The 26,603-nt window shown below is 45.7% G+C and overlaps 2 protein-coding genes across 2 annotated transcripts in view; one reads left to right on the top strand and one right to left on the bottom strand.

The window, feature by feature from the left end:
• Positions 1-9,349, bottom strand: part of GABARAPL2 (GABA type A receptor associated protein like 2) — a 12,126-nt gene extending 2,777 nt beyond the window's left edge. Inside the window, exons 1-3 of the mRNA XM_008067916.1 lie at positions 9,189-9,349; positions 8,801-8,856; positions 7,505-7,677 (exon numbers count right to left, since the gene is read on the bottom strand). Coding sequence (XP_008066107.1) covers positions 7,505-7,677; positions 8,801-8,856; positions 9,189-9,222 — 263 coding nt within the window. The 5' untranslated portion in view covers positions 9,223-9,349. The remainder of the gene's footprint in view (positions 1-7,504; positions 7,678-8,800; positions 8,857-9,188) is intronic.
• Positions 9,350-15,219: 5,870 nt separating this feature from the next.
• TMEM231 (transmembrane protein 231) overlaps positions 15,220-26,603 on the top strand; it is a 16,879-nt gene continuing 5,495 nt past the window's right edge. The window contains exons 1-4 of the mRNA XM_008067915.2: positions 15,220-15,452; positions 15,550-15,719; positions 25,155-25,283; positions 25,799-25,942. Coding sequence (XP_008066106.1) covers positions 15,314-15,452; positions 15,550-15,719; positions 25,155-25,283; positions 25,799-25,942 — 582 coding nt within the window. The 5' untranslated portion in view covers positions 15,220-15,313. The remainder of the gene's footprint in view (positions 15,453-15,549; positions 15,720-25,154; positions 25,284-25,798; positions 25,943-26,603) is intronic.

The raw sequence follows: 26,603 nt of genomic DNA, 5'->3' as shown, positions 1-26,603 counted from the left end.
CTAATTTTTTGACTTTTATTGTAGAGATGAGGTCTCGCCAAGTTGCCCAGGTGGGTCACGAACCCACGGGCTCAGGCAATTCATTCACCTCGGCCTCCCAAAGCACGAGATTACAGGCTGAGCCACTAAGCCCGGCCTGTTTTTACTTTTTTAATGTGGCTACTAGAAAAATTTAAAATCACACATGTGGCTCATATGCTACTTCTTTTTGTAGATACAAGGTCTCACTTTGTTGCCCAGGCTAGAGCACAGTGGCATGATCATAGCTCACTGCAGCCTCAAACTCCTGGGCTCAAGTGATCCTCTGGCCTCAGCCTCCAAAGGATTAGACGTACACCACAATACCTGGCTAATTTTTTTCTTTTTGGAGAGACAGTCTCTCTTTGGTGACCAGGCTTATCTTCAAGCAATCCTCCTGCCACAGTTTCCCAAAGTGCTGGGATTACTCGTATGCCATTTCTATTGACAGTACTGCCCTAGAGCATGTGAGGACTTAGGGGGTGGAGGGAGGAACCCTTGCTCATGACAACACCTACAGCAGGGGGTCTCAACCCTGGCTGCACATCAGAATCACTGAGAAGCTTTAAAAACTTCTCTATGCCCAAGCCCTACTCCAAACCAACTGAATCAGAATCTCTGGATGGTGGACCCCAGCCATCAATGTATTTTGAAATGCCTGAGATGATTCCATGTATAGCCAGAAGAGAAGTGCTATCCTTTTTTTGGGAGTGGGAACGAGTCATTTTTAAGAGCCACGTGATTAGGAAATAGAGTGACAAGCCAGGAAATGGAGTGAAAAGCCAGCAACTAGCAGAAGGGCTTGAACATGTAGCTGAGTCTCCCAAGATTTTCACCCTGGGACTGGGAATGCCCACAAAAACCCTGCTTTTCTCTGAGACTCTTAGAACGAGGCTAAAGGGAAAACACTACAGCTATCGCCACAATTCTCTTTACCCTACCTGGTGCAAGTGTCCAGGGTGGCCTTGATGACACCCTTAGTAATATCTTCCCAAGCCCTTACCACATGTGTTTAGATGTAGTCGCAGGCATTGTAGGCAAGTCAGAGACAGTCACCCCATGGTGCCTTTGTCAGGTTTGGTTCCAGACTAAGTTCTGCTCTTTTCTAGCAAGTGAGAAGCCCTCGTGCAAAGACTCTAACTCCCGCTGCGAAATCAGAAATGCTTGAGAAACTTTAGCAACACCAGCGGCCCACTCCCAGCCCTCTGTGTGCTGCCACGGTGAACAGTGACCACTGGGCTACTGCTGTCGAAGGCAGGCCCTGAGACTCTGAGCCTGTCTTCTGGCAGGGCAGGAGGTCCGCCGTCGTGTGGCTTTCATTCCTTTCTGGCTTTAGATTCCATTGTCTTTTAGGTACAACTTGACTTATCAATTTGTTTAAGCAGTGCCCTAGCAGCTATAGAAGCTGATAGTACAAATCCTCATAATATTAGCAACACTTAAGTGTCAAGCACTGTACTAAGTACATTGCATGTACTGACTTTATCCTGGCAACAGTCTTATGAGGTAAACATTATCATAATCCATGGTTCATAGATAAGAAAACTGAGGCACAGGAGAGACTAAATAATTCACTCTGGGTCACAAAACCAGGAGACATTTTTACTACCATGTTTTGCTACCTCCAAGTGACCAGATGGCTAGATCTGTTCTGTTCTAATGATCTAACATTACAGTCCTTGTGTCTTCTGCAAAGAAATTCCTTAGAATAGTCCTCATACAAACATCTGAACCAATCATCAGACATCAGTTCCCACATAAAAGTAGCGCTGCCAGTCTCTGAGCCACATGCCAAGCAGCAAGGTCTTAGGGCACTCTCCTCCAGATCCTGCCATTTGATAACCAGATGGCTGTGCCTAACGAGACTTAAAGAGTGCAACACTGCTCTTTTCTGTTTCCACAGCCCCCTGTGGAACATTACTTAGTTGGCAGCAGCACCGTGTCCTCCCAGTCAGGATACCCTTTGGGCAAGGAACTTGATAACTGACAATGCTCAATGGTGAACACATGCCTAGTTGTGAGGGTTCACTGTTGCCATGAAACAAAACCGGCACATCTGTACAGTCTGATGATTTGAAAATAGTCCTTATGGGACTGGGACACATATATGCAGAGTCAGAATGACTGGCCTAGAGCCAAAAAGAGCTGGGCCACAGAGTTAAAAAAATTAAGTCAACTTTTTAAGTCTCATTAAAAGGATATTCAAATGGAAGTGCAGGGGAGCAAAGTAGGACCACCATCAGCAGGCAGTCTATTTGCAGAAGGCTGATGTGTCAGATTAGGACACATTCCATAAATGTCTGAGAAGATGGGCTTCTCGCAGAATTCAGAGGCCTGAGTTACACAGCAATGAACAGGCCACTGCTGGGATGCCTGAGGATCCTGAAGCAGAGAGGCAGCTCTAATGCACCTGCGCGCCTCAGCTGCACAGGCTCACTGATGGCCTGACAACTCATAAGCAGCACTGCAGGGCCAAGGCTTCCTACCTGTTATGGGAGGTGGCTGTAGAAAACATTCGAAGACAGCCTCCACCCTAACACTAATGCACACTGCTGTGACATCAAGTGCCACATGCACTCATCTGAGAAGGATGCTGCCCTGGGTGCCAGAAGCACTGCCACCTTCCTAGCTCTGAGTCTGACAAGGAAAGAAATGAAAAAAGCCCACGGCCGATTCAAGTCAGAGTCAATCTAGGGTGAAGTGGGATCCTTAAGTACTGAGTGAAATGAAAGTGAATTGCCCCTAAAGCCCTGTCCCCCACTCCATTCAGGGTCATGTAGTAGAGCCAGGCAAAACTACTTCTCTAGTGGAGAAACTATTCAATAATTAAGAAGAGTTTCAGCAGGATCCGCAGCCAAGAATGACCATGCTGTTAAGGGCAAATATTAGTTTTATACAACTCAACAGCCCTATAAATTTGGGGCGCATGACCCAGAACTGTGCGGATGCCCAGTCTCTATAGAACCTGCCTTCACCCTGGGCCAAGGGCAGGTCAAGGAGACTGTGAGATCTAGCCTGACTCATGAATTGGCTGGAGTGATGAACACACCTGGCCACCCATCTGTTTTGGAGCCATGTGCTTCCACTGGACCTGTGCTTGTCATTTTTCCATGGTAGGGGGCAATGACCACTACTGTGGATCCTGGACAGCAATGGCCTCAAAGTGAAAGTAAGACCCTGAAGGCTCCCCAAAATTCCAAAATATAAAGATTACCTATTGGTTCAGAGGAAAGCATAAGATTAGATTACCTATTGTTTTTCCTTTATATCAGGTTTTTCTGATAAAAATAAATACTGTTCTTAAAGAGGTATTTGCCCAGAAATGATCAGAAGAGGTTTTTTTTGTTTGTTTTGTTTTTTAATTAGAGTCTCACCTTGTTGCCTAGGTTGGAGTGCAGTGGCATGCTCACAGCCACCTCAGCCTTCCAAGTAACAGGAACTACAGGTACACGCCACCATGCACAACTAATTTTTTAAATTTATTATAGAGACGAGGGCTCGCCAATTTGCCCAGGCTGATCTCAAACCCCTGGGCTCAAGCAATTCTCTCACCTCAGCCTCCCAAAGTGCTGGGATTACAGGCGTGAGCCACCATGCCTGGCTGCTAATGTTAGCATATTTCCAAATAATGAATGAATGGACTGCAAGACATTACAACTTCCTTTTACTTAAGACCTCTTTAAGTCCAGAAAAAAAAAAAAAAAAAGATCCAGAAGGAACTGAACACCATAATCTTACAGCACAGGTTTCCCAGTGTCAAATTATATCTTTTTTTTTTTTTTTTTTTGAGTTGGAGTCTCACTCTGTCGCCCAGACTGGAGTGCAGTGGCCACTCCTGGCCACCGCAGCCTCGACCTGCTGGACTCCGGCGATCCTTCCGCCTCAGCCTTCCAAGTAGCCGGAACTACAGGCATGCACCACCACATCCGGCTGATTTTTTGATTTATTGTAGAGATGAGGTCTCGCTGCCCAGGCGGGTCTTGAACCCGCGGGCTCCGGCAATCCACTAACCTCAGCCTCCCAAAGGCATGGGATTACAGGCTGAGCCACCGAGCCCAGCAATTTCAATCTTTTAATTAATGCTTTCTGCATCTTGTTTAAAACATCTTTCCCTCTGTGGAGGTCATAAGTTTCAAATAATGTCTTTTAACAGTTTTCAGGTTTGCCTTTGATGTTTAAATCCTTTTTTTTTTTTTTTTTTTGGCGTTGGAATCTCACTCTGTCGCCCAGACTGGAGTGCAGTGGCCGCTCCCGGTCACCGCAGCCTCCACCTGCTGGGCTCCGGCAATCCTTCTGCCTCAGCCTTCCAAGTAGCTGGAATTACAGACATGCGCTACCACGCCCGGCTGATTTTTTGATTTATTGTAGAGATGAGGTCTCACTGCCCAGGTGGGTCTCGAACCCGCGGGCTCAAGCAATCCACTCACTTCAGCCTCCCAAAGGCGCGGGATTACAGGCTGAGCCACCGAGCCCGGCTCAAATTATATCTTAGAGATATTTTATTTAATAATATACTCCTGTTTCTATTTTAAACAGGGGATTACCAAGATTCTTGTCTGTGTTCTAAACAAAGATCAAAACCATTCACTGCCAAATCTGGTTCTCCTCTAAGGCCATGACTGAAACTTGTATACTGATGTTCTTTCTCAAGTTCTGCCTGCACTAAGGTATAGTTCCCCTTCTGTTTTTGGCCCGATTCTCAATGCAGGCACCAAGGTAAAGAACTCAACTTTCCAATGCTAAACGGGAAAAGGCAACTGAGATTCTCCTTGTCTTAAAAGAAACGAGAACTCAGAAAAGAATTTAGGAAGTAAAACTCTTAGGGACTTGCCTCTATTTCTAGAATCAGTATTTAATACTAACTAAATAATAATCATGGCACTTGACATAGTAATAATCGCTTATGTTCCACTCCAAGGCAGAAATAACTGAAGTTACTCCTGTTCAGCCTCAGGCATAACTGATCCTTGTGCAGACCACTCCTTTACAGGGAGGGGAGGGCGCCTGCAGGCCTGGATCATTCTTCCTCTGCTCTGGTTTCCCAGGCCCCTCTTTTTGAAGCCTGCAAGCACTGCGTGAAGGTTCAGGGAGGCTCCAAGCTTCCCTAGAGGTTGAAAGAGTTGAGGAAGAGGCTGCTAAGCTGCCTTGGGGAAGAGATGGTGAAGCTGAGTCACAGGCAGCTTTAGGAACAAGACTCTGGCACTTTTGTTTGTGTTGCTATGGGGTAATTAGCAATTGCATAAAGCCCAAGGATGTCACATGCCCCTTTTGTTTATAAACAAATTTGTTTTTAAAAATAAAACTCCCAAATGAACAAAGAACAGTTGCACCAAGTGTGAGGTGAGAAGTCATTAACTGGAGCCAAAAGTGCTGAAAGCCCTGGCAGAAGGGTCCTGGCTGATGACCCTCTAAATCCTGAAGGGTCAGGATCTGGGAAGCTGGTTACTTTGTCCTAAAAGCCTGACTTGGGTCACTGGTGTAATCTACTTTAAGGTGGAGTCTTACCAGATTGGAAAGGCAAATAGCACCTGGAGGAAAATAGCCTTGAAGCAGCCCCTGCTGCTCTAAGAATCACGTTTCATTTCCAATTGCATTTATATCTCAGTCGTAATAGGAGAGGGGGCAGCTGGTAAGGCCTGCAGCCATTTTAATTCCTAGATTACTGTGGAGCCATCAGAGTAACCTTAAGGTCTCCAGAAGCCTGCTTCATTTCCTTCAAGAAGTACCAGAGGATCAGAATGGAGGAAATTAAACTCAATGCCATAGGTCCTAGTCACTTACTTCCTCCCACTAAGCAGCCATCTCCAGGAAGGAGGAAACACGGGATCACCAAGGATCTGAAAAAGTTGCAGGTGGTATGACAAGATTTACCTCCCCACCACCTTAAGGGAAGCTCAGCGTGACCACAAGATGCCCAAGGCTTCCTCCGCTAGTGAAGAATACACCTAGCAACACTGCCCAGAGGCCTGAGAAGGAAGGCAGAAGGAGCCCCAGGGGTGACAAAAACACCCCTGGCAACACCACAGCTTTCTAAGCCTGCACCCAGTGACCAAGCCCTGGCCTTTTTCCTCAGGCCAGACACTGTCCTTAGGGAAGGAGCTTCCAAAGTGGGTGAAGCGCACCTGTAGCCCTAGCTACTAGAGAGGCTGAGATGGAAGAATTGCCTTGAGCCCAGAAGGTCAAGGCTGTGGTGAGCTGTGGTCCTAGGCCACTGCCCTCCAGTCTGGGCAACAGAGTGAGACCCTGCCTCAAAAAAAAGGGGGGGGAAGGAGTTTCTACTCCCCAGCTGCCCTACCTCCCTACTAAACACCAGGAAGCAGAGATGGTAGAGACTGGGTAAGAGAAAATTAGACAAAAAAATAACCAGAGCTTTCTACATTTAATAGAAATGAGATCTGGAATTTGGCATAGGCCTCTTCTGGAGCTTTATGGAATTTTCAACAGGAACCTATTTTGGCAAATTCAGGGTAGTTCCCAGGGCTTCTAAAAGCCTTGGCTTTTAGAATCTCTTTTGGGAGGTAAATGAAACCTAGTTTGGTCACTACGATAAGATGTGGCCAGGAACTCACACTTAGGGGAGAGGCTCGGGCAGCAAAGGACCGAGGTCTCTGAGGTCTGTGGTCTCTTTGCCAGGGGTTTAGGCAGAGCCAGTCCATTTTTCTCTTTCTAGAGGTGACTAAGGCTGGGCTGTTAAATACACAGAAGAAGAGAATTCTAATACCCATGCCTCCATTCAGGCCCCAAGGAATTCAGACAGCACAACAGTCTGATAGTCAAAGCAGGTGGAACCAAGGGAAGAATAAGTCTGTAAAGAGACCTCAGAGCCCTCTGCTGTACAGCAGCCATTTTATCAGACTTGAGGATCAGACAGCTACAGACTCTCACGATGGCAAAGAGCTGACTGGGTTTGGAGAGCACGCAAAGCAAACAGGATGATTAACTCAAGTGAGGCCTCAGCACGGCCACAATCTCTTGATGGAGAGTGACAGGACTGATTTTGTGGATAATTTGGAGAAAAGCCTCAGGCCTATCTATGGCTTAAACATAAATAAGTCCTCAACTGTTTTAAAGAATTCTTGGAGGTATTTGGCTGAGTTTCATTTAAAAAAAAAATCCAGGCCTTATTCTATTTTCTTAATCCAAAGTGCATTCCCATGTATCGCAGCCAGTTTTTTATTTTTAAGCTTATTTATTTATTTTTCAAGAGAGACAAAGTCTCACTATGTTGCTCAGGCTGGTCTCGAACTCCTGGACTCAAGCAATTCTCCAACCTCAGCCTCCCAAAGTGCTGGGATTATAGGCGTGAGTCACCATACCCACCATGCAGCCCTTTCTTATTTTCCTGGAACCCCTGACATCAGGGAGCACAAAATCTAGATTTCCAGGTAGGACCTCTAAGAGTTTTCAGGTCTCCAAAGTTTTGAATTCTACAAGCAGCCAAGTAGATGTCTGCTAGCAGAGGGCCCATCTAGTAAACACCTCTCACCTGGACTGTGGGACTGTCTTATCCACAAACAGGAAGATAGCCTTTTCAGAAGGAAGCTGGATCCTTTTCCTGATGATCCACATGAACTGAGCCACAGTGATATCAGATGGAACCAAGTACTTCCGTTTGTCAATGTCAACAATTTGAGAGCCTGAGACCTTTTCCACAATCACCTAGGAAAGTAAAGAGAGGTCAGGATTAAACTTCCCAAAGTGAGGCTCTGGTCTCACACTGCTGAGAGCTGATGAACAGTGTGTCGGCAAAGAGAGAGGTGAAAAACAGCAGAGCATGAGAGAATGTGTCCCTGGTTTAATAAACCACACACTCTGGAGGTTAAGAATTGATATAAACGTGTTACAGGGAAGCAGTAAGTGCTTTTCTGTGGTCAATTATGTAAGAGAACACAGCCCTTACAATTACGCTTTTCAACATTTTATCTGGGCAGACCTGACGCTATCTGGTGAGGGTTTCATCTATAGCCTGTTACTTCAGGACCCCAGAACGGACCCACCTTTACACTATAAAGGAATTAAGATCCCAAGGAACACAGGAGACAAGAAAGGATGGACTACGGGAATGCCTGACAATTCCAGCCAGCCAAGAGCCAAGCTCTTCCTTTGGCCTGTTGCTTTTCTCTGAACAGATTTCAAATTTGCCCTTCCTGCTTCTTCCCCCCAAAACCGCTCACAAGCAAAAAGCTACAACGGCAGGTCTTGATGGCCTTTAAAAAAATCAATAAGGAATACAAAACTCTCTCCACCCCCATGGAAGAAATATAGGCTCATGTTTATTACTGATGAAGGGGAAAACACCGCAGAAGGGGTTTTCAGCAGCTTTTTGCATTTTTTTGGTCAGGCAAAGATGACAAGGTCAGGGTGAGCAAAGGGAGCTAGAAGGTGGGCAAAGACAGAGGCTCAAAGTAAAACATGAACGTCCCGAGACTAAAGTACCACTTCCAAGACCAAAGTAACAGTCTCCCTCCACCACCGTTCCCAAAAGTGACTTGTTGCCCTGTCCTAGAACATCGTTCCTTACATAATTGGCCAGGGAGCCGGAGGCTGCAGGCGGCTGGCTGGCCTAGATCGGGAGATTCAGCACTGAGGCACCCTGAACAGCACCAGCTCGGGCCCCTCACGCCCCGGTCCTCGGTGGCCCCAACAAGTCCCGGCCCGTATGCTACTATAACTGGGACTGAAACCGAAACTTGCCAACTGTTGAATGGTCTATGGCCCTATCACGGGTCCCCCACGACAGGGGTGACAGCGAGGTGAGACGGCGAATAATCCAAACACTCACCGGAACCCGGTCTGGATATTTCGCTCGGATCTTCGCGGATTCCACGCATCTGTGTTCTGTGGGAGAAACACACAGGGCTGACGGCAGCGCCTGCCCACCGATCGGTTCCCAGGTTCCCCGCCCTTCTCCCCCGGCGCCCTGCGCACACCCCGAGCCCTCGTTCCGGCGTCCCCGCGGCCACAGTCCTCTGACCCCTAGCTCCCAGAGGGGCCTCGGCGGGCGACACGGGGTCAGTGGGAGGCCGTCTGTGACATCACCGGGCCTCGGCGACCTGAGCCCGGGGCGCAGCATCCGCCCCGCCCGGCCCGGCCCAGGACAGCCCGAGTGGGGGAGGGGGCCCACCCGCCGCCCCGGCCCCCAGCGGCCCAGCTGGCCGCCGAGTGTTTACCCAGCGAGTGGTCCTCCTTGAACATCCACTTCATGGCGGCGGCAGGGAGGCGACGGAGCCGGCTCTCGGAGCCGCGGAGCTCAGCGCACCGACCACAACAACAACGACGGCAGCGGCAGCGGCGACGGCGACTACACGGCAGGCGGGACTTCCGTCTACCGGAGCCTAGCAACCGGCCGGGGGCGGGGCTTCCGGCGCCACTCGCCTGGTCGGCGCGCCAAGGGGCGGGGCCGCACGTAAAGGGGCGGGGCCGAGAATTGTAGCGAGTGTGTCGTTGGTTACAGGGCGTCTGTGAGAGGTAGTGAAAACTCGGGGACGGAATGTTCAGAGAATTGGTGACAGAAGTGGGGTCTCGGGGCGTTGATGACGAGAAGGGATCGATAGCATAGGGCTCTTATAGAGGGCTGTTTGGGGGTGTGGCTGATACTTTAGGGCTCTTATAGAGAGCGGTTCATGGGGGGAAAACTGGGACATTGGTAACAAAAACGGTATTTGGGGATATCAATGACAGAGGGGTCGCTAGTGGTTGGCTATGGCAAGGGGGCTGTTGAGAGTGTTGACAGTTTGGGGAGTATTGTTTGGAGTAGTGACAGATTGGGTGTTCAATGTGAGGGGCTGATAGTTTGCGGGCACTGTGTGGGAAAGGGCACTGGTGACAACCCAAAGGTCCAGTATTAGGGACAGCCATAATAGGTGGCCTTGGTCCTAGAAATAGAATGGAAACAAATCCCATTTCCCTCCTTTATTCATGAATAAATATTTGAATAAGCATTTACAAAAAGATATGACAAATGCACACTTGAGGAGTGTAACATCACTGTTCACAAAGAGACCCCTTGACCTTAACTGGCAGAGGAGTCAGAGGTGACTGTTAGGCTTGGAGAATTCCCCTAAGAGCTAGTCATGAGATGGGTTTCCTTATTTGGCAGTGGTTAAGCAATCACTCCCTGGACTGTGTGTGTGTCACCTGCCAGGGCATATGCCTTGAGGTTTTCCAATCAGTGATGTATTTCCTTTCTTCCAATCAGAGTCATCAAGGCAGTCTGGTCTAAGCCACCATCTGTTTATGAGCTGGTGAACATGCAACAAGAATATTCACTTAATTGGGCACACGAACCCTACCACATGCTTGTGATTCTGATGCACCTGTAAGGCCTGTATGCTTGAATATTACCATTCATCATTTCCTACAGTTGACATTCCTGATGATGCTGTGGAATCTGGTTTCACTCTAAAAGTATTTTTGTTATTTTAAGATTGTCTGCCTGAACAACTGGAATAGGTTTCTGTTTATTTTTAACAAAGTGAAAAATCCTTTGAATTTCAGACTTAGAGATTAGTGTTGTTGCATACAAGAGAAAGGAAAAACAGTGAACAAGACAGAACACCGCTGCTCTCATAGAATTTGCATTCTGGGGACACAGGACAAAAAAATATATGCCAGGTAATAATTGGTGCTATGTAAAAAATAAGGCTGGGTAGGTGACTAGCAAGTGATGGCAGGGTGGAATGCTAATAAGATAAAGTGGTTGGCATATGCTTGGAAGAGCAAGGAACCTCTGTTGCTCGAGCTGAATAAACAAGGGGGGAGTGTATTAGGAGATAAGTGCAAAGTAACTTAGAACAAAACTGTGTTGAGTTTTGAATTTTTTTTTTTTTTTTTTTTTGAGAAAGCAGGATTATTGAGAGGACAGAAAAACCCCCACAGTGGGAGGGGACCCAGAGGAGTGCCTGAGTTTTGAATTCTATGTGAAGAACTTTGGATTTTATTTAGAATTAGGTGATAAGTCAGTGTAAGGCTTCTGTTTGTTTGCTTGTTTGTTTGGAGTTGGAGCCTCACCCTGTTGCCCAGGCTGGAGTGTAGTGGCATGCTCAGGGCCACCGCAGCCTTGACTTGCTGGGCTCAGGCAATCTTTCCGCCTCAGCCTTCCAAGTAGCTGAAACTACAGGCACACACTACCACACCTGGCTAATTTTTTTGATTTATTGTAGAGAGGAGGTCTCACCAAGTTGCCCAGGCTGGTCTCAAACCCCTGGGCTCAGGCAGTCCTCCCGCTTTGGCTTCCTAAAGTGCTGGGATTACAAGCTTGAGCCACTGCACCTGGCCCAATGTAGGGTTTTTAAGCAAAGATGTAATGCAATCTGACTTTCTGTTCTAAGAAATCAGCCTACCTTTGGTAGACTGTAGCACTTGAGGGTGGAAGCAGGGAAATAGTTAAGAGGCTATTGTGATAATCCTGGGGAAAGATAGTGTTGGCTTAAGCCAAGATGGTGTCTCTGGAAGTGACCAAAAGCAGTTGTATTCTGGATATATCTGGAAGGTAGAGTGGGTGAAATCTGCTGATAGATTAGATATGAGACATGTGGGACACATCAAAGTCAAGGTTTTTGAAAGAATGGAATTGCCATTTACTGAAATAGGATGAGGCCAGCTTGGGGAGTAAGAATTAAGAATTTGATTCTATTTATTTATTTATTTATTTATTTAAAGACAGGGCCTCTTGTCACCTAGACTGGAATACAGCAGCTCAATCATAGTTCATTACAGCCTCAAACTTCTGAACTCAAGCTATCCTCCTGCCTCAGGCTCCCAAGTAACTGGGATTATGGGTGTACTCTACCACACCTGGCTAATTTTTTCTATTTTTTGTAGAGATAAGGTTTCACTACGTTGCCCAGGCTAAGAGTTTTGTTTTATTTTATTTTATCTTTATTTATTTCAGTAGCTATAGGGGGTACAAATAGTTTTTGGTTACAAGTTTGCATTGTATAGTGGCAAAGATGTCTGGGCTTTTCAGTTTGGTTTTAGATATACTAAGTATGAAATGCACAAGAGACACATTCGAGTGAAGATGTAGAGTAGGTGAATGGCTCTCTGAGTCTCAGATTCAGAGAGAAGTCATTAAAACTATTGAACTAGATGAGATTAGCTAGACAGTGGGTGAAAAAATGAAAATACCTACTTTACAGATAGAATTAAACAATGAGCCAGGCACAGTGGCTCATGCCTGTATTCCTAGCTCTTTGGGAGATGAAGGTAAGAGAATTGCCTGAGCTTGGGGGTTCGAGACCAGTCTGAGCAACGTAGTGGGACCTCGTCTCTACAATAAATCAAAAAATTAAGGCCAGGTGCGGTGTCTTATGCCTATAATCCCAGCACTTTGGGAGGCTGAGGTGAGAGGATTGCCTGAGCTCAGGTGTTTGAGACCAGCCTGGGCAACTTGGTGAGACTTCGTCTCTACAATAAATCAAAAAGTTTAGCCGGGTGTGGTGGTGCATGTCTGTAGTTCCAGCTACTCGGAAGGCCGAGGCGGAAGGATTGCCTAAACCCATCAGGTCGAGGCTGCAGTGGCTGTGAGTGTACCACTGCACTCCAGCTGGGGTGACAGAGTGAGACTCCATCTCAAAAAAAAAAAAAAAAATCAACAAGACATGGTGGCGCATGCCTGTGGTTCTAGCTACTTGGAAGGCTGAGGAGAATCACCTGAACCCAGCAAGTTGAAGTTGTAGTGGCCGTGAGCTTGCCACTGCACTTCAGCCTGGGCAACAGAGTGAGACTCCAACTCAAAAAAAAAAAAAAGAAGAAAGAAACAATGAAGAATGAAGATGGTTGTTCACTGTCTCACAGATGGTGAATCAAGAAGAGTTAGGAATTGGACTCAAGATCCCTGCTTCCCTTTACAGAACTGGTCATTGTGTCCTACTCCAAGGTATGTGTATATCATCTTGCATGTAGAAAAGCTTGGTAGTCTTCTCGGGAAAAATCCAGGGCTCACCAACTCACAGGCATGTCTCCTGATAGTCTCAATGATGTGTGGTGTCTCTCTGTCTTCAATCCTTATCTATTTGTTGGTGTCTTTTTCCAGTTCACCATTCTAATTGGCTTATCCACCTTGATGATATGCAGCCCCTTTACATATTGGGTCATTATATTTAGCTAGTGAATGTTCTGAGGACACTGAATGCCTTCCCTGAGAGGATGGATAGTTGAGAAGGTGAGTCAGGAAGATAAATTGGATAATACATATACGCAAGTACACATTAACAAACCTATAGTATACACGGGATGTGTTTCAAATGTTAGAGAGGTATGTGGACATGGATACTGACACACTGCTAGAAAAGTAGGGGCCAGCTGGGCTCGGTGGCTCAGCCTGTTATCCTGCACCTTTTGGGAGGCTGAGGTGAGTGGATTGCCTGAGTCCGCGGGTTCGAGACCCGCCTGGGCAGGCGAGACCTCATCTCTACAATAAATCAAAAAATTAGCTGGGCGTGGTAGCGCGCACCTGTAATTCTGGCTACTCGGAAGGCTGAGGTGGAAGGATCGCCAGAGCCCAGCAGGTCGAGGCTTCGGTGGCCGGGAGTGGCCACTGCACTCGAGTCTGGGCGACAGAGTGAAACTCCAACTTAAAAAAAAAAAAGAAAAGTAGGGGCCAACACAAAGCCAAGTGGGAATTAGCAGGGCTTCACAGAGAATGTGAATCTTTGATGCAGAAAGAAGGGTACATTTTTCAGTGGATAAATTTTCCTTTCCAGGTAAAAACAAAGGCTGGTGTTGGAAGAGGGAATTGGGGAGCAATACAGATAAATCCCAAGGTAAATAAAATGTTGGAAAGCCTTAAAGAAAACATGAAGAGTTCTAAACTGATTTGAGAGACCCTGAATAAGACTCTGACTCAAAAAAAAAAAAAGAGTACTAGTTTTGGAGACAAACACCTTTTTCCTCACGATAGAATTACTCTCAGGAGACATTAGATCTAGAAGACCCTAAATTTAGTGGTTATTTAAATAAACAAAAGTCATTCACTTAAAGCATACACTATAATGTCATAATCATACTACAGATTTAAGCCTAACAATTGCTGTATTTAAGAGCTATATGCTGAGCATGGTGGCTCAAGCTACTAGGTGGTCCCAGCTACTTAACAGGCTGACGCAGGAGAATTGCTTGAGCCCAGAAGTTCAAGGCTGCAGTGAGCTATGATCGAGCCACTGCACTCTAGCCTTCCCAACAAAACAAGACCGTAATGGGGGGGGGGAGAATATTCTTAAGTCATTTCTGGGTAAGTGCCGTACTTTTTTAAAGGAGAGGGGTGTCATCCAGAAAATTTTTCAAGCAAGAACGACTAGTACTGAACCCAGTGATATATCAAAAGCATTTTATGTCTGACATCAATTGTCATCTTGGACTGTGGTAAGGACCTGGGGATAAGTTTCTCAATTAGGCAGGTTCTGGCCTCTCTGTTGTTAGGCTCTCAGCTGTTCTCTTCATCTAAAAGCCATTTCTAGCTTGCCTTCAAAGTAGGAGCGTTAACTACTGGACTCCACTCTGAGCACAACCCTGACATTGCAATGTGATCTGTCAGGGCCTATTGATGAGGAACTTGGCTGTGGTCCATAGTTTTGTTTGTTTTTGTTTTTTAAGTCCTTCTGCCATGTTCGAAATGTTGGTTTAGGGAGGGAAAGCATTGAATTAAGAGAGAAGCCTCATGGTAAAAATCTTTGGGGGAGAACCGTAACTTCCTCTAAAACCGGTAGCCAAGCTTGTACTCAATACAGAGTAACTAAGCATGTGGGAGAGAGCTTGGTAGTAGTTTCCCTCTATCCTCGAAGAGCCAGGGGGTCTGTATCCTGTTTCCGTGTCTGTCCTGCTGTGGAGCACAGTGGGAACAACAGAAAATTTGGAGACAAGGGAACCTAGCTTTGGTCTTAGCCCAGGACCACGTTTATATGACTGGTTGGACTTGACTTCAGTATGAACCACAATGGAGGTTACTAGATGATACGAAAACAGGTATTTAAGTCAACTTTTATGAACGTTTTATTTTCTACAAACGCTAACACAGACGGTGGTTACGACTTTGGCCCGTGGAAACATCCAATGACCCCTCAGCCCTTAAGGAAACGCACGCAACGCGTAAGCAGTGAGTGACCCCCGCCGGCGGGCGCCGCCCTCCGCTAGCCCCGCCCCTGCTGCAGCGCTGCGTCCTTGCTATTGGTTCCTTTCCGTGCGCCGTCGGTTGCCGTGGAGACCCAGGCGATGGCAACCAGGAGAAGCCAAACTTGGTCGTCCCTTCCGAATCGCGGCAGGGTCCCGGCGCGCTGCCGGACTGCCTGCGGTGCCCATGGCGCTTTACGAGCTGTTCTCTCACCCGGTCGAGCGCGGTTACCGCGCTGGGCTCTGCTCCAAAGCCGCGCTGTTCCTGCTCCTGGCCGCCGCGCTCACGTACATCCCGCCGCTGCTGGTGGCCTTCCGGAGCCACGGTGAGCCTACCCCCGCCCAGGTGCTGCGCAGCCCCCCGCGGCCGGCTCGGCCCGGCCGGCCCTCCTGACCGCCTCCCCACCGCCCTCTTTAACTCAGGGTTTTGGCTGAAGCGGAGCAGCTACGAGGAGCAGCCGACCGTGCGCTTCCAGCACCAGGTGCTGCTCGTGGCCCTGCTGGGACCCGAGCGCGCCGGGTTCCTCGCCTGGAGCACGTTCCCCGCCTTCAACCGGCTGCAGGGGGATCACCTGCGCGTCCCGCTCGTTTCGGTGCGTGTTCCCCCGAGGCTGAAAGGAGGAGGGACGGGGACGGGGACGGGGTGGAGGGCGAGCGGCCGGCGAAGCCCCGCAAGGATCCTAAGGGCTCGCGAACTCGCGGAGGCTGCAGACACAGGCTCTTGAGCCTGCGCGTGGGTTTAATTTCCTAGGGAGTAGATCTGCAGTTTCAGCTTCTCGCAGACATCCACAGCCCCCAGAAAGTTAGCCATGCTGTCAGCGTGTGTCCTGACACAGCGGCCAGAAGAAGCCTGGTGTCGCTGGTCCCCGTCACATCCGTGGGTTGGCCCGATGATGACGAAGAGTTTGTGAAAGTCCCTTTAGGAGCCTTGAAGGCCGAGCGATGTTAATAACCCCATGGTGTCGCAGTGTGTCTGCGTCACAACGCCGTAGAAACGGACTGGGCAGATGTTTTCTATGCAGACTTGACCCCCGGAAACCAAGGCGCTGATTGGTTCAGCTGCTTCCTGGCGTGTGCTCCGGCCTGGTCTCGCCTCCCTGGGCTCGTCTCGTGAGATGCTGCGGCTTCCTGCAGCTGTCCAAGATGAAATCGGAGCATGTTACTGTCTGCAGTTTAGTATTTGCTTCCTTAGGATGAGCCACCGAGCCCGGCTAGATTTTTCTTCCCCAGCCACTAAATAAATTTTTTTCTTTTAAAAATTATTTATTTATTTTTGAGTTGGAGTCTCACTCTGTCGCCCAGGCTGGAGTGCAGTGTCACACTCACGGTCACCACAACCTCAACCTGCTGGGCTCAGGTGATCCTTCCACCTCAGCCTTCCAAGTAGCTAGAACCACAGGCACAGGCCACCACGCCCAGCTAATTTTTTTGATTTATTGTAGAGACGAGGTCTCGCCAAGTTACCCAGGCTGGTCTCGAACCCCTGAGCTCTGGCAATCCTCTCACCTCTGCCTTCCAAAGTGCTAGGATTACAGGCTTGAGCCACTGCACCCGGCCATAAAATTTATTGTCTGATTGATCATATGAATAACTACAAGCAAAATATGATGCAGATTACTTTATGAATTTTCTGGTTTTTTGAGTTGGAGTCTCACTCTGTAGCCCAGGCTGGACTGCAGTGGCATGCTTACGGCTACCACAGCCTCGACCTGCTGGGCTCAGGAGATCCTTCTGTCTCAGCCTTCCAGGTAGCTGGAACTACAGGCAAACACCACCATACCTGGCCAATTTTTTGATTTTTTGTAGAGATGAGGGCTCACTAAGTTGCCTGGGTTGGTCTCGAACCCATGGGCTCAGGAAGTCCTCTCACATCAGCTTCCCAAAGTGCTGGGATTATAGGCATGAGCTGCTGCGCCCAGCTGCTTTATGAATTTTCATATATTTTTTTCTCATCACAGAAATGCACCCTCATTGTATAATATTAGAGTTACAGGTAAATAATGACAGTAAATTAAAGACTCTGTCTGGTACATGTATCAATGACTGTTTAATCAACCTTATTTTTTTTTTTTTGAGGTTTGCAAAGTATTTTTTGATACAAGACAACTGTGATGTATTTAACCAGTTTTCTTTTGGTGGAGAGTTCAACAAAATTTTTATTCAATCTTATACCTTTATATGTCAAATAGTGTGGAGGTGGAATTGAAGCTGTTTAAATTGTATGAGCACAGTCCAGGTGTGGTGTCTCAAGCCTATAATCCCAGCACTTCGGGAGGCAGATGCCAGAGGATTGTCTCAGCCCATGGGTTCAAGACCAGCCTGGGCAACATGGCGAGACCTCGTTTCTACAATAATTAAAAAAAAAAATTAGCTGGGTGAGGTGGTGCACACCTGAAGTTCCAACTAATTGGAAGGCTAAAGTGGAGGGATCACTTGAGCCCAGCAGGTTGAGGCTGCGGTAGCCGTAGCATGTTACTGCACTTCAGCCTGCGGAACAGAGTGAGACTCCAACTAAAAAAAAAATTTAAAAATGAACTCAGGCAATCCTCTCGCCTCCACCTTCCAAAGTGCTGGGATTACAGGCGTGAGCCACCCTGCCTGGCTAGAGGTACCAATGCAATTGTTAGGTCAGAATCCCAGCAGGGCCTCTAAAAGGTTAGTCGGGGGGGGGGGGGGTCCTGATATGTGATCTGGTGTCCCGCAAAAGATGCAAAGAATTGCACAAAAGTTAACCTGGGAAAGATAGTTTATCTAAAAAGTAAGTGTGTGTGTGTGTGTGTGTGTGTGTGTGTGTGTGTGTGTGTGTGTGTGAGAGAGAGAGAGAGAGAGAGAGAGAAGAGAGAGAATATGTTTCACCTCCCCAAGGAAGGGGAGGAGTCCAAAGCTAGAAAAGCATGGCAGCCATAGCTCAAAGAGCTGCATGGCCAGACCAGAACTTAGCAAAGCAATGGCAAATGGTTGCTTGAGTTTGAATGCTTTTAAATCTTCCCTTTGATAGGGACAGGTCGTTAAGGTGATTGAGTGGTCTTTTTCACGTCATCAAGAAGGGGCAGGTAAGCACAGGTACTGACATCAGGATGATGAACAGCAGGGCAGATGGGTGGATTAGTCACATGAATGTAGCCATGTTGATAGGGTCTGTGTCAGGAACATCATGGGAGGGCTGATTAGGTTACTTGTTTCTTATTCTGGTCTCAAACTCCTGGACTCAAGCAGTCCTCCTGCCTTGGCCTCCCAAAGTGCTGGGATTGTAAGCCTGAGCCACTGCACCTGACCCCATAGTTATTCTTTTTAAATGAAGTGGATCAGCCGGGCTCGGTGGCTCAGCCTGTAATCCCACACCTTTGGGAGGCTGAGGTGAGTGGATTGCCTGAGCCCACGGGTTCGAGACCCGCCTGGGCAGCGAGACCTCATCTCTACAATAAATAAAAATAAAATAAAATAAATGAAGTGGATCTATATATACTGATGTGGAATAAATATCAAAAAGAAAAACTGTATATTGTATGCTTCCAGTTCTATAAAAATAATAGCAAAAAGTCTCTCTCTATATATAATATATATATGCACCTTGGATATCTTTGGAAAGATAAAGAAGAAACTGACAACATTGATTTGATTATTCCTAAGGAAGGACCTAGATGGCTGAACTTAGGGTGGGAGAAGAACTTTTTACTGTATACCCTTTTGTACCTTTCTTAATTTTGTACCATGGGAATGTAATACATATTAAAGATTTTTGAATGTTAATGACAACTATTTTTCATAAAAACTTAGAAAATGCCTGTGTAAAATAAAAACAAGCCAAGAAACAGTAGAATGATATAAAACAGTGCAGCCACTTTGGAAAACAATTTGGTGCTTCCTCAAAAAGTTAAACATAGACTTACCCTGTGACACAGCATTTCTACAATTTTCACAAGAGAATTGAAGACACGTGTGTGTACAAAAACTTGTGCACAAAGTTCATAGCATTCATAATAGCAGAGAAGGGGAAACAACCCAGATGTTCATTAGTGGATGACTGGATAAACAAGTGTGACACGTCCATACAGTGGGAATATTATGCAACTGTAAAAAGGAATAGAGGCATGATGTATGCGACAACATGGATGAGCCTTAAAAATTATGCCCAATGAAAGAATTCAGCCACAAAATAGCACCTATTCTATGATTCCACTTATATGAAATGTTCAGATTAGGCAAATCTATAGAGATAGAAAGTAGATGAGGAATTCCCAGGGGCTTAGAGAGGGATTGAGAGAGACCGCTAATAGGTGTGGGCTTTCATTTTCCAGTGATGCAAATGTTCCGAAATTGGTATTAGATAGTGGTGATGGCACAATTTTGAATACTTAAATCTACTGAATTATATTTCTTAAAGGGTAGATTTCATGGTACGTGAATCTTGTCTCAATATTTTAAAATGTAGGTAGGTGATAGGCTGGTGATATGCTTACAAGATATAATAATAGGGCAACCCCTTTGGGTCCCCTCCTACTGTGGGAGCTTTTCTGTCCTCTCAATAAATCCTGCTTTCTAAAAAAAAAAAAAAAAGATGCAGTAATAAAAATTACTATTGATTTGCTATTCCTCAGGCATATAATAAGCATTGTATTGTTATATAATACATCTAAAGTCCTTTACATAGTACTTGGCCTGTAATAATCTCATAGTAGACATTAGCTATTACATTTTTTTTTTTCTTTTTGAATCAGAGTCTCAATCTGTTGCCCAGGCTGGAGTGCAGTGGCATGCTCAGTTACTGCAACCTCAACCTGCTGGGTTCAGGCGAGCCTTCCACCTCAGCCTTCCAAGTAGCTGGAACTATAGGCGTGTACTGCCACGCCTAGCTAATTTTTTGATTTATTGTAGAGATGAGGTCTCTCCAAGTTGCCCAGACTGGTCTTGAACCCGTGGGCTCAGGTAATCCTCTCACCTCTGCCTCCCAAAATGCTGGAATTACAGGTATGAGCCACAGCGCATGGCCTAAGCTCTTTCAATAAGTATAAAACAAATATTATAAATGACTATGCGCCATAGTTTAATTGGAAATGAGTTTCCTTTCTTATTGGTATATAAAATAATGGTTCACTTTGTAATGTTGGTGTCTTACATTGATTGAAGTACAGTTACCAAGGATTGATGAGTCTAGAAACCATGGAGTAGCAGTTCCTACTTTCCTAGAGACCCAAGACTGGTGTCCAAGAGTATTTTCAATATAAAAAGCAAACGTGGTGACAAATATATGATGAAATGGACACTGGCATGAATGAGGAAATTAACCTTCAATAAAAGAAGGTCAAAGGAATGAAAGGTATGAAAACAGCCAGGTGCGGTGGCTCATGCCTATAATCCCAGCACTTTGGGCGGCAGAGGTGAGAGGATTGCCTGAGCTCAGGGGTTCAAGAACAGCCTGGGCACCTTGGTGAGACCTCATCTCTACAATAAATCAAAAAATTAGCCAGGTGTGGTAGCACATGCCTGTGGTTCCAGCTACTTGAAAGGCTGAGGCGGAAGGATTGCCTGAGCCCAGCAGGTCAAGGCTGCAGTGGCCGTGAGTGTGCCACTGCACTCTAGCCTGGGTGACAGAGTAAGACTCCAACTCAAAAAAAAAAAAAAAAAATGTATGAAAACAAAACAGGAACCAAAAAAATGTCAACAAACCATCAGATGCTGTAAATCCCTGATGGGAAAAAACATTGCAAGTCAGGACATCCTGGAAGCAATGGCACTTTTTACATGTACAGCAATTCCGAGAGTCACGTGGTGTACTGGTTACAGGTATTGCCTCAGCTCCAAACTAACTCTTATGCTCTGCTTTGTGATATTCCTGCTGAGATGCTGAAAGCCACATTGTCCTTCCTCTGCTAGGTTGTGCCAGTAGGAGGCATAATGAGCCTTGTTCTAGGAGTGGAGAAGAAATGGAACCAGTTGCCACTGCTGGGGTGACGCAAACAGGGACAACCCCACAGACTGGAAGGAGTAAGACGCCTCTCTTTCCTCCAGCCTCCCAGTTCACTCTAGTTGGATCCTTCCTCCAAGCTCTGGAGTCCTGGCACCAGCTGGATAGCACTCCCTTCTTGAGGCCTGTGTCCCTGCTCTGAGACCTTCTCCTTCGAGCCTCTGTGTTCCCTCACCCGCCCAAGGCATTAGAGCTGCAGTTACTGATTCTGTGTTACTATGTTCCTCTCTTTTTACTTCTTCAGTCCTCTAATACCTGTGGGACTCATTATTCCCTATATCAAATTCCCTCTGACTTTATCTGATACATCAGTCTTGCTTCATGATACCTGTAAAACGTTATCCTCCTTTATCCTTCAGAAATCTTTGAAATTAGGGTTCTCAGGAGTTATTATAGAAGGAGCACTGAAGCAGGAGTCAGTAAACCTAGGTCCTAGTCCCAATTTTGTCATTGGGTTCCATACACCCCCTCAGCCTCAATTTATCTATCTATATACAGAGCATGAGAATACCTACTCTCTCTTGGGATATGCAGAAGAAACAGATGGGACAATCAATGGATATAAAAATTGTTCCAAATCCTACATATACTTCACAGAAATGAAGTGATGGTGTGTTTTATGAATTCTCTTAGTCAGGCACCACTTAGAGTTCAGGTAGTGACGTAGATAGAGTTTGTATTCATGAGGGGGACCCAAAAACCCTGGAATTAATTTTTGGAGGGTGAACCCCTTGTAAGTAGGCTTCCCCACTAGGTTAGTGTTCTAGGGATCCATCGACATCAGTGGACCAGCCAGCATTGTTATGAGTCGTGGTGTTTGGCTTCACTGAATATTTTTTGGAGATTCTTTCAAGGTTTTTGTCCATTTCATGATGGGTGATTTATGAGCATACCTGCCCACACTGCACTGAGTGTTCAGCAGTTTTTGACCAAAAGTGGCCTGACCTTTGTTCCCCACCTTCCCTCTTCACCCAGTCTCACCTGAGTGACTTTTTTTTTGTTTCCTTGAATGAAAAAAGTCATCACAGGGAAACGTTTTGCTGATGTGGAAGAGGTGAAACAAAAAACAGCAGAAGCACTAAAAGGCATCAAAATTAACGAATTCAAAAACTGTTTTGAGCGGTGGAAAAAGCATCTCAATAGGTATACTGCATCAGAGAGTAGTTTGAAGATGACTGAAGTTTAAGTATGTAAAAATAAATACATAACTTTTTATAAATTCCGTTTTTGGAGGGTCATCCCTCATAGCAGCTCTGTGAATGCCTGCATTTATAGCTGTTCCACGTGTGTTAAGCTTACTTTGAACTACACGGAATTTAATAATTTATTTCTTCAGTGGTCCGAGTGGTAGCATGGAAACAGAGCTGACCTTTGCCAGCCCTGTATGCGTGAGAGCGTCGTTGGTGACAGGTCGTTTATGGGCAATGCACTGTTTGCGTTGTCACTTCTCTGTGCTGCTCTCTCAACCCTGTTTTCCTTCCCACTCGCTCTGCCCAACTGCACCGGCCCCACAGGCACCCAGACTGCACTCTTGCCTGGACAGTGCCATGCCTCATCACCTCACTTCATTCAGGTCTCTCACAAGTCAGGTTATCTTGAATATTTTCTGAAAAAAAATTCTGTTAAATGCTACCTTCATTATTCTTTAATATTAGCCTACTCATTTTCTTTGTGGCACCTATCACTATTTGATATTGTTACAAGTTAATTTATTAATTGACTTATTTTTTCCCTTCTCTACTGGGAATGTAAGCTCTGTTAGAATGACTTTGTCTGATTTGTTTACCATTATATCCTCATTATCTGAAATAGTGCCTGGCATATATAGTAGGGCCTCAAAAAGTACTTGATAGATTACTGGGCAAATTTAACAAGTAGACACTATTTACGGTGCTGTGCCGGATCTCCATCCTCTGTGAACTTGAAGTAAAAGTGCACAAGAGCAAGAATACACACGCACATGCTCAATACTGCCTTTTTGCAAAGAAATCTCCTGCCCAATATCTTCTATATATATATATTTTTTTTTTTTTTTTTTTTTTTTTTTTGAGTCAGAGTTCACTGTTTCACACAGGCTGGAGTGCAGTGGAATACTCACGGCCACCACAGCCTCGACCTGCTGGGCTCAGGTGATCCTTCCACCTCAGCCCTCCAAGTAGCTGGAACTACAGGCATGCACCACCATGCTCGGCTAATTTTTTATTTATTGTAGAGATGAGGCCTTGCCATGTTGCCCAGCCTGGTCTCAAATTCGTGGGCTCAGGCAGTCCTTCTGCCTCCGCCTTCCAAAGTGTTGGGATGACAGGCATGAGCCACTACGCTTGGCTCAATATCTTCTTTTTAAATTGTGTTTAGAGTCTGGAGATTTTAGTCCTGTAAAGAGGACCAGATTTGAAGTCAAAGACCCGATCTCAAAACTTGTTTTTACTGTTACTAGCTGTACCTCTGGTGAATCTTCTGATGTCCCCGAGCCTTCCTTTTCTCATCTGTACAATGGAGATCATAGTTATTCTTCCCATCATGGACTTTCGATTTATTGTAAAGATCAAATGAAATGAGTTTCTATCTGCCCAATATCTTCTCTTTATATATATTTGTGTGTGTGTGTGTGTTGGAGTCTGGATTCTCCTGATGAATCTCTTCTGGCCACTGTCCTCTCTTGCAAATTGAGAAATTTGATCTTTGCTTCCTGTCCAAACCTGAAGATCCAGAAAGCACGGATCCATTACAGAGTTAACCCAACATTGTCTTCCAAGTCATCCAGATATCAACTGAAGAAAATTCACTGCGAGACAAGGCAGCTTCTTTTCATCCTACTCATAATTACTAGTAAAAAATTGCCTCAGACACTTGATCATCAGCCTGGTAGCCGGTAACCCTTCCCAACACCTATAAAGCTGATGGAAAAGGCCAGAGAGAATAGTATCCAATAGAAGAAGGCAGGTAGGTTTTTCAGAAACAAGACCTAGGATAAGGATGTTATTGTCTAGAAGGAAAGAAATGATTGAAAGGTTCTGAAAACTGAGATTTCTTTATCTCAAATGAACTTTTTAACCTGAAAACACCAAAAAATCTTTTTGTCACATAATGGTGGTGGTAGAAATCAAAATGCATCAGTGGGTGGGGGATTCAGATGGAAATGCTGATGCACCATAGTAGAATCCTTCTGGGAGCCTGTAGTGGGGAAGGGTCAGTTGTCGCAAGGTCCAGAATTGTGCAGAGGAATCATGTCAGCAGTGATCACATGTCAGTTACCGTCCTTTCTTGCTGGTCATTTTAGCATCACTGTGAGGTAAGACTGGATGGCAAGAATGTAGATGAATTTTTTGTTAACTGCCTATGTATGCTTTATGAGATGTAATTTGTCTTTTTCCCTCCTCAGATCTTTGGTTTTTTCCTGCTTTCATGTCCATAATTTATCAAATATCTGTGGATTTGATCCTTTGCTGATTTTACTTAGTTTCTTTTTCATTTTATTGATTGGAAGATGCAGGAGGCTTTCAAGTCCTGACATGAATGATGAGATGAGGGCCAACATTAAGGATCCGAAGCAAAGACACTTGTGGTTTAAGAAGTATAAATAGAGCTTTGTGATGTTTTGTTGAGTTTGTTTGGAGAATGCATAATGATTAGGATTAGATTTCTTTCTATTTTAAAAATTGACTTCTAGAGAAGTACATGGTAATTCTGATGTGCTGTTTATATTTGCCATACAAATCCAGTCATGTTTATAAAAAAGAAAAGAAAGCATCAATACAGAATAAACAAGATCAAGTGAGACAACTGAAAGAGACAAGTGTTATCTGGATGTTTATTATTGTTATTGCCACTTCAAGTTCCCATTCCTTTTGGCCAGTGAACATTTGAGAGGCATAAGCATGAAGTTCAGGCATCATGCACACTGTCTCTTTCCCCAAATTGATCCACTTGCTCCTGTTTATTTTTCTCTCTGTTTTGGGAGATAATGCCTGTGTACAGCAGGACAGTGGGTCATTGTTTACATGCAGAAATGAGGTGGATTCTTCCCTGACTCATTAACGGCCAGGATCTTTGGATTTTCTAGACTAGAGAAGAAGACAGGAACCAGGATGGGAAAATGGACATGTTGCATTTTAAGATGGAGCTTCCCCTGCAGTCCACGGAGCACATTTTGGGTGTGCAGCTCATCCTGACATTTTCCTACCAATTGCATGTGAGTCAGGCCCTTGGAGTCCCTTGTGTCTTTTCATAGAACACAGCCCTCCTTCTGATTTCTAGAAGACCCACACTGTAGCAGGCTTTTTTCTGGGATTTAACTTAGTCCAATTGAATGTTTTCCACTGGGGTCATATGAATTTATATGAGTAACTCAGCGGGTTCTGGCCCAGAGTGTTTCCTGCATGGCTAAACCAGTTATGAGGGCCTCTTAGGTATCAGCAACAGAGAGGTGACTCTTTTTTTTTTTTTTATAGATTAGAAAACATAGTTTATTTATAAAGTAAATTAGAGAGAGAGAAAAGGAAGTCATTTACCTCCCCAAGGTAGGGGTGGGAGGGCCAAAACCAGGAAGCATGGTAACTGTCATAGCTCATAGAGCACATGACCACACCAGAGTCTAGCAAGGCAGTGGTGGCAACGGCCTGGCAATGACCGACAAGTGACTCTTAAAACACAGAGTCCTTCAGTTTCGACAGCATTTGGTATTGTCTCTCCTTCTAATGATTTCAGAGGATGTCCACGTTTGTGATGCAGAGTATGGCGTTTCTCCAGTCTTCCTTTGCTATTCCGGGTTCCCAGTTATATGTGAATGGAGACCTGAGATTGCAACAAAAGCAGCCACTAAGCTATGGTGGCCTAGATGTCCGTTACAACGTAAGGATGCTTCTTGTTGTCCAGCTTTTTGAAGAGGAGGATTGAAAGGTGCAAATAGCAATTCTCTGTGGGTGGCTCAGAAGAGGGCTTTTTTTTTTTTTTTTTTGAGTCAGAGTCTCACTCTGTTGCCCAGGCTAGAGTGCAGTGGCACATTCATGGCCACCACAGCCTCGACCTGCTGGACTCAGGTGATCCTTCCACCTCAGCCTTCCAAGTAGCTGGAATCACAGGCATGTGCCACCACACCTGGCTAATTTTTTGATTGATTGCAGAGACGAGGTCTTGCCGTGTTGCGCAGGCTGGTCTCAAACCCTTGAGCTCAGGCAGTCCTCTCGCCTCCTCCTCCCAAAGTGCTGGGATTTTAGGCATGAGAGAAGAGGACTTCTAAGGAATTCTTGCCATGAATTCTTTCAAACTATGGAGAAGGTCCATACACCTGTATTTATACCTAGAAGAAGAGAGAAAAAAATCTGTCTTTGCAGAAGAACTAAATTGTACACACACACACACTCTTCCACACACACAGACTTGGACACATACACGATGTATTCCAAGTGATCATGTAAAACAATCATATAAAATGTTCAAGTAGCCGGACTCGGTGGCTCAGCCTGTAATCCCGCGCCTTTGGGAAGCTGAGGTGAGTGGATTGCCTGAGCCC

The sequence above is a fragment of the Carlito syrichta genome, unplaced genomic scaffold (genome assembly GCF_000164805.1).
Source record: "Carlito syrichta isolate Samal-C Ts95f unplaced genomic scaffold, Tarsius_syrichta-2.0.1 Scaffold309823, whole genome shotgun sequence".
Taxonomy (NCBI): Eukaryota; Metazoa; Chordata; class Mammalia; order Primates; family Tarsiidae; genus Carlito; species Carlito syrichta.
This window is presented reverse-complemented; position numbering and strand designations above follow the sequence as displayed.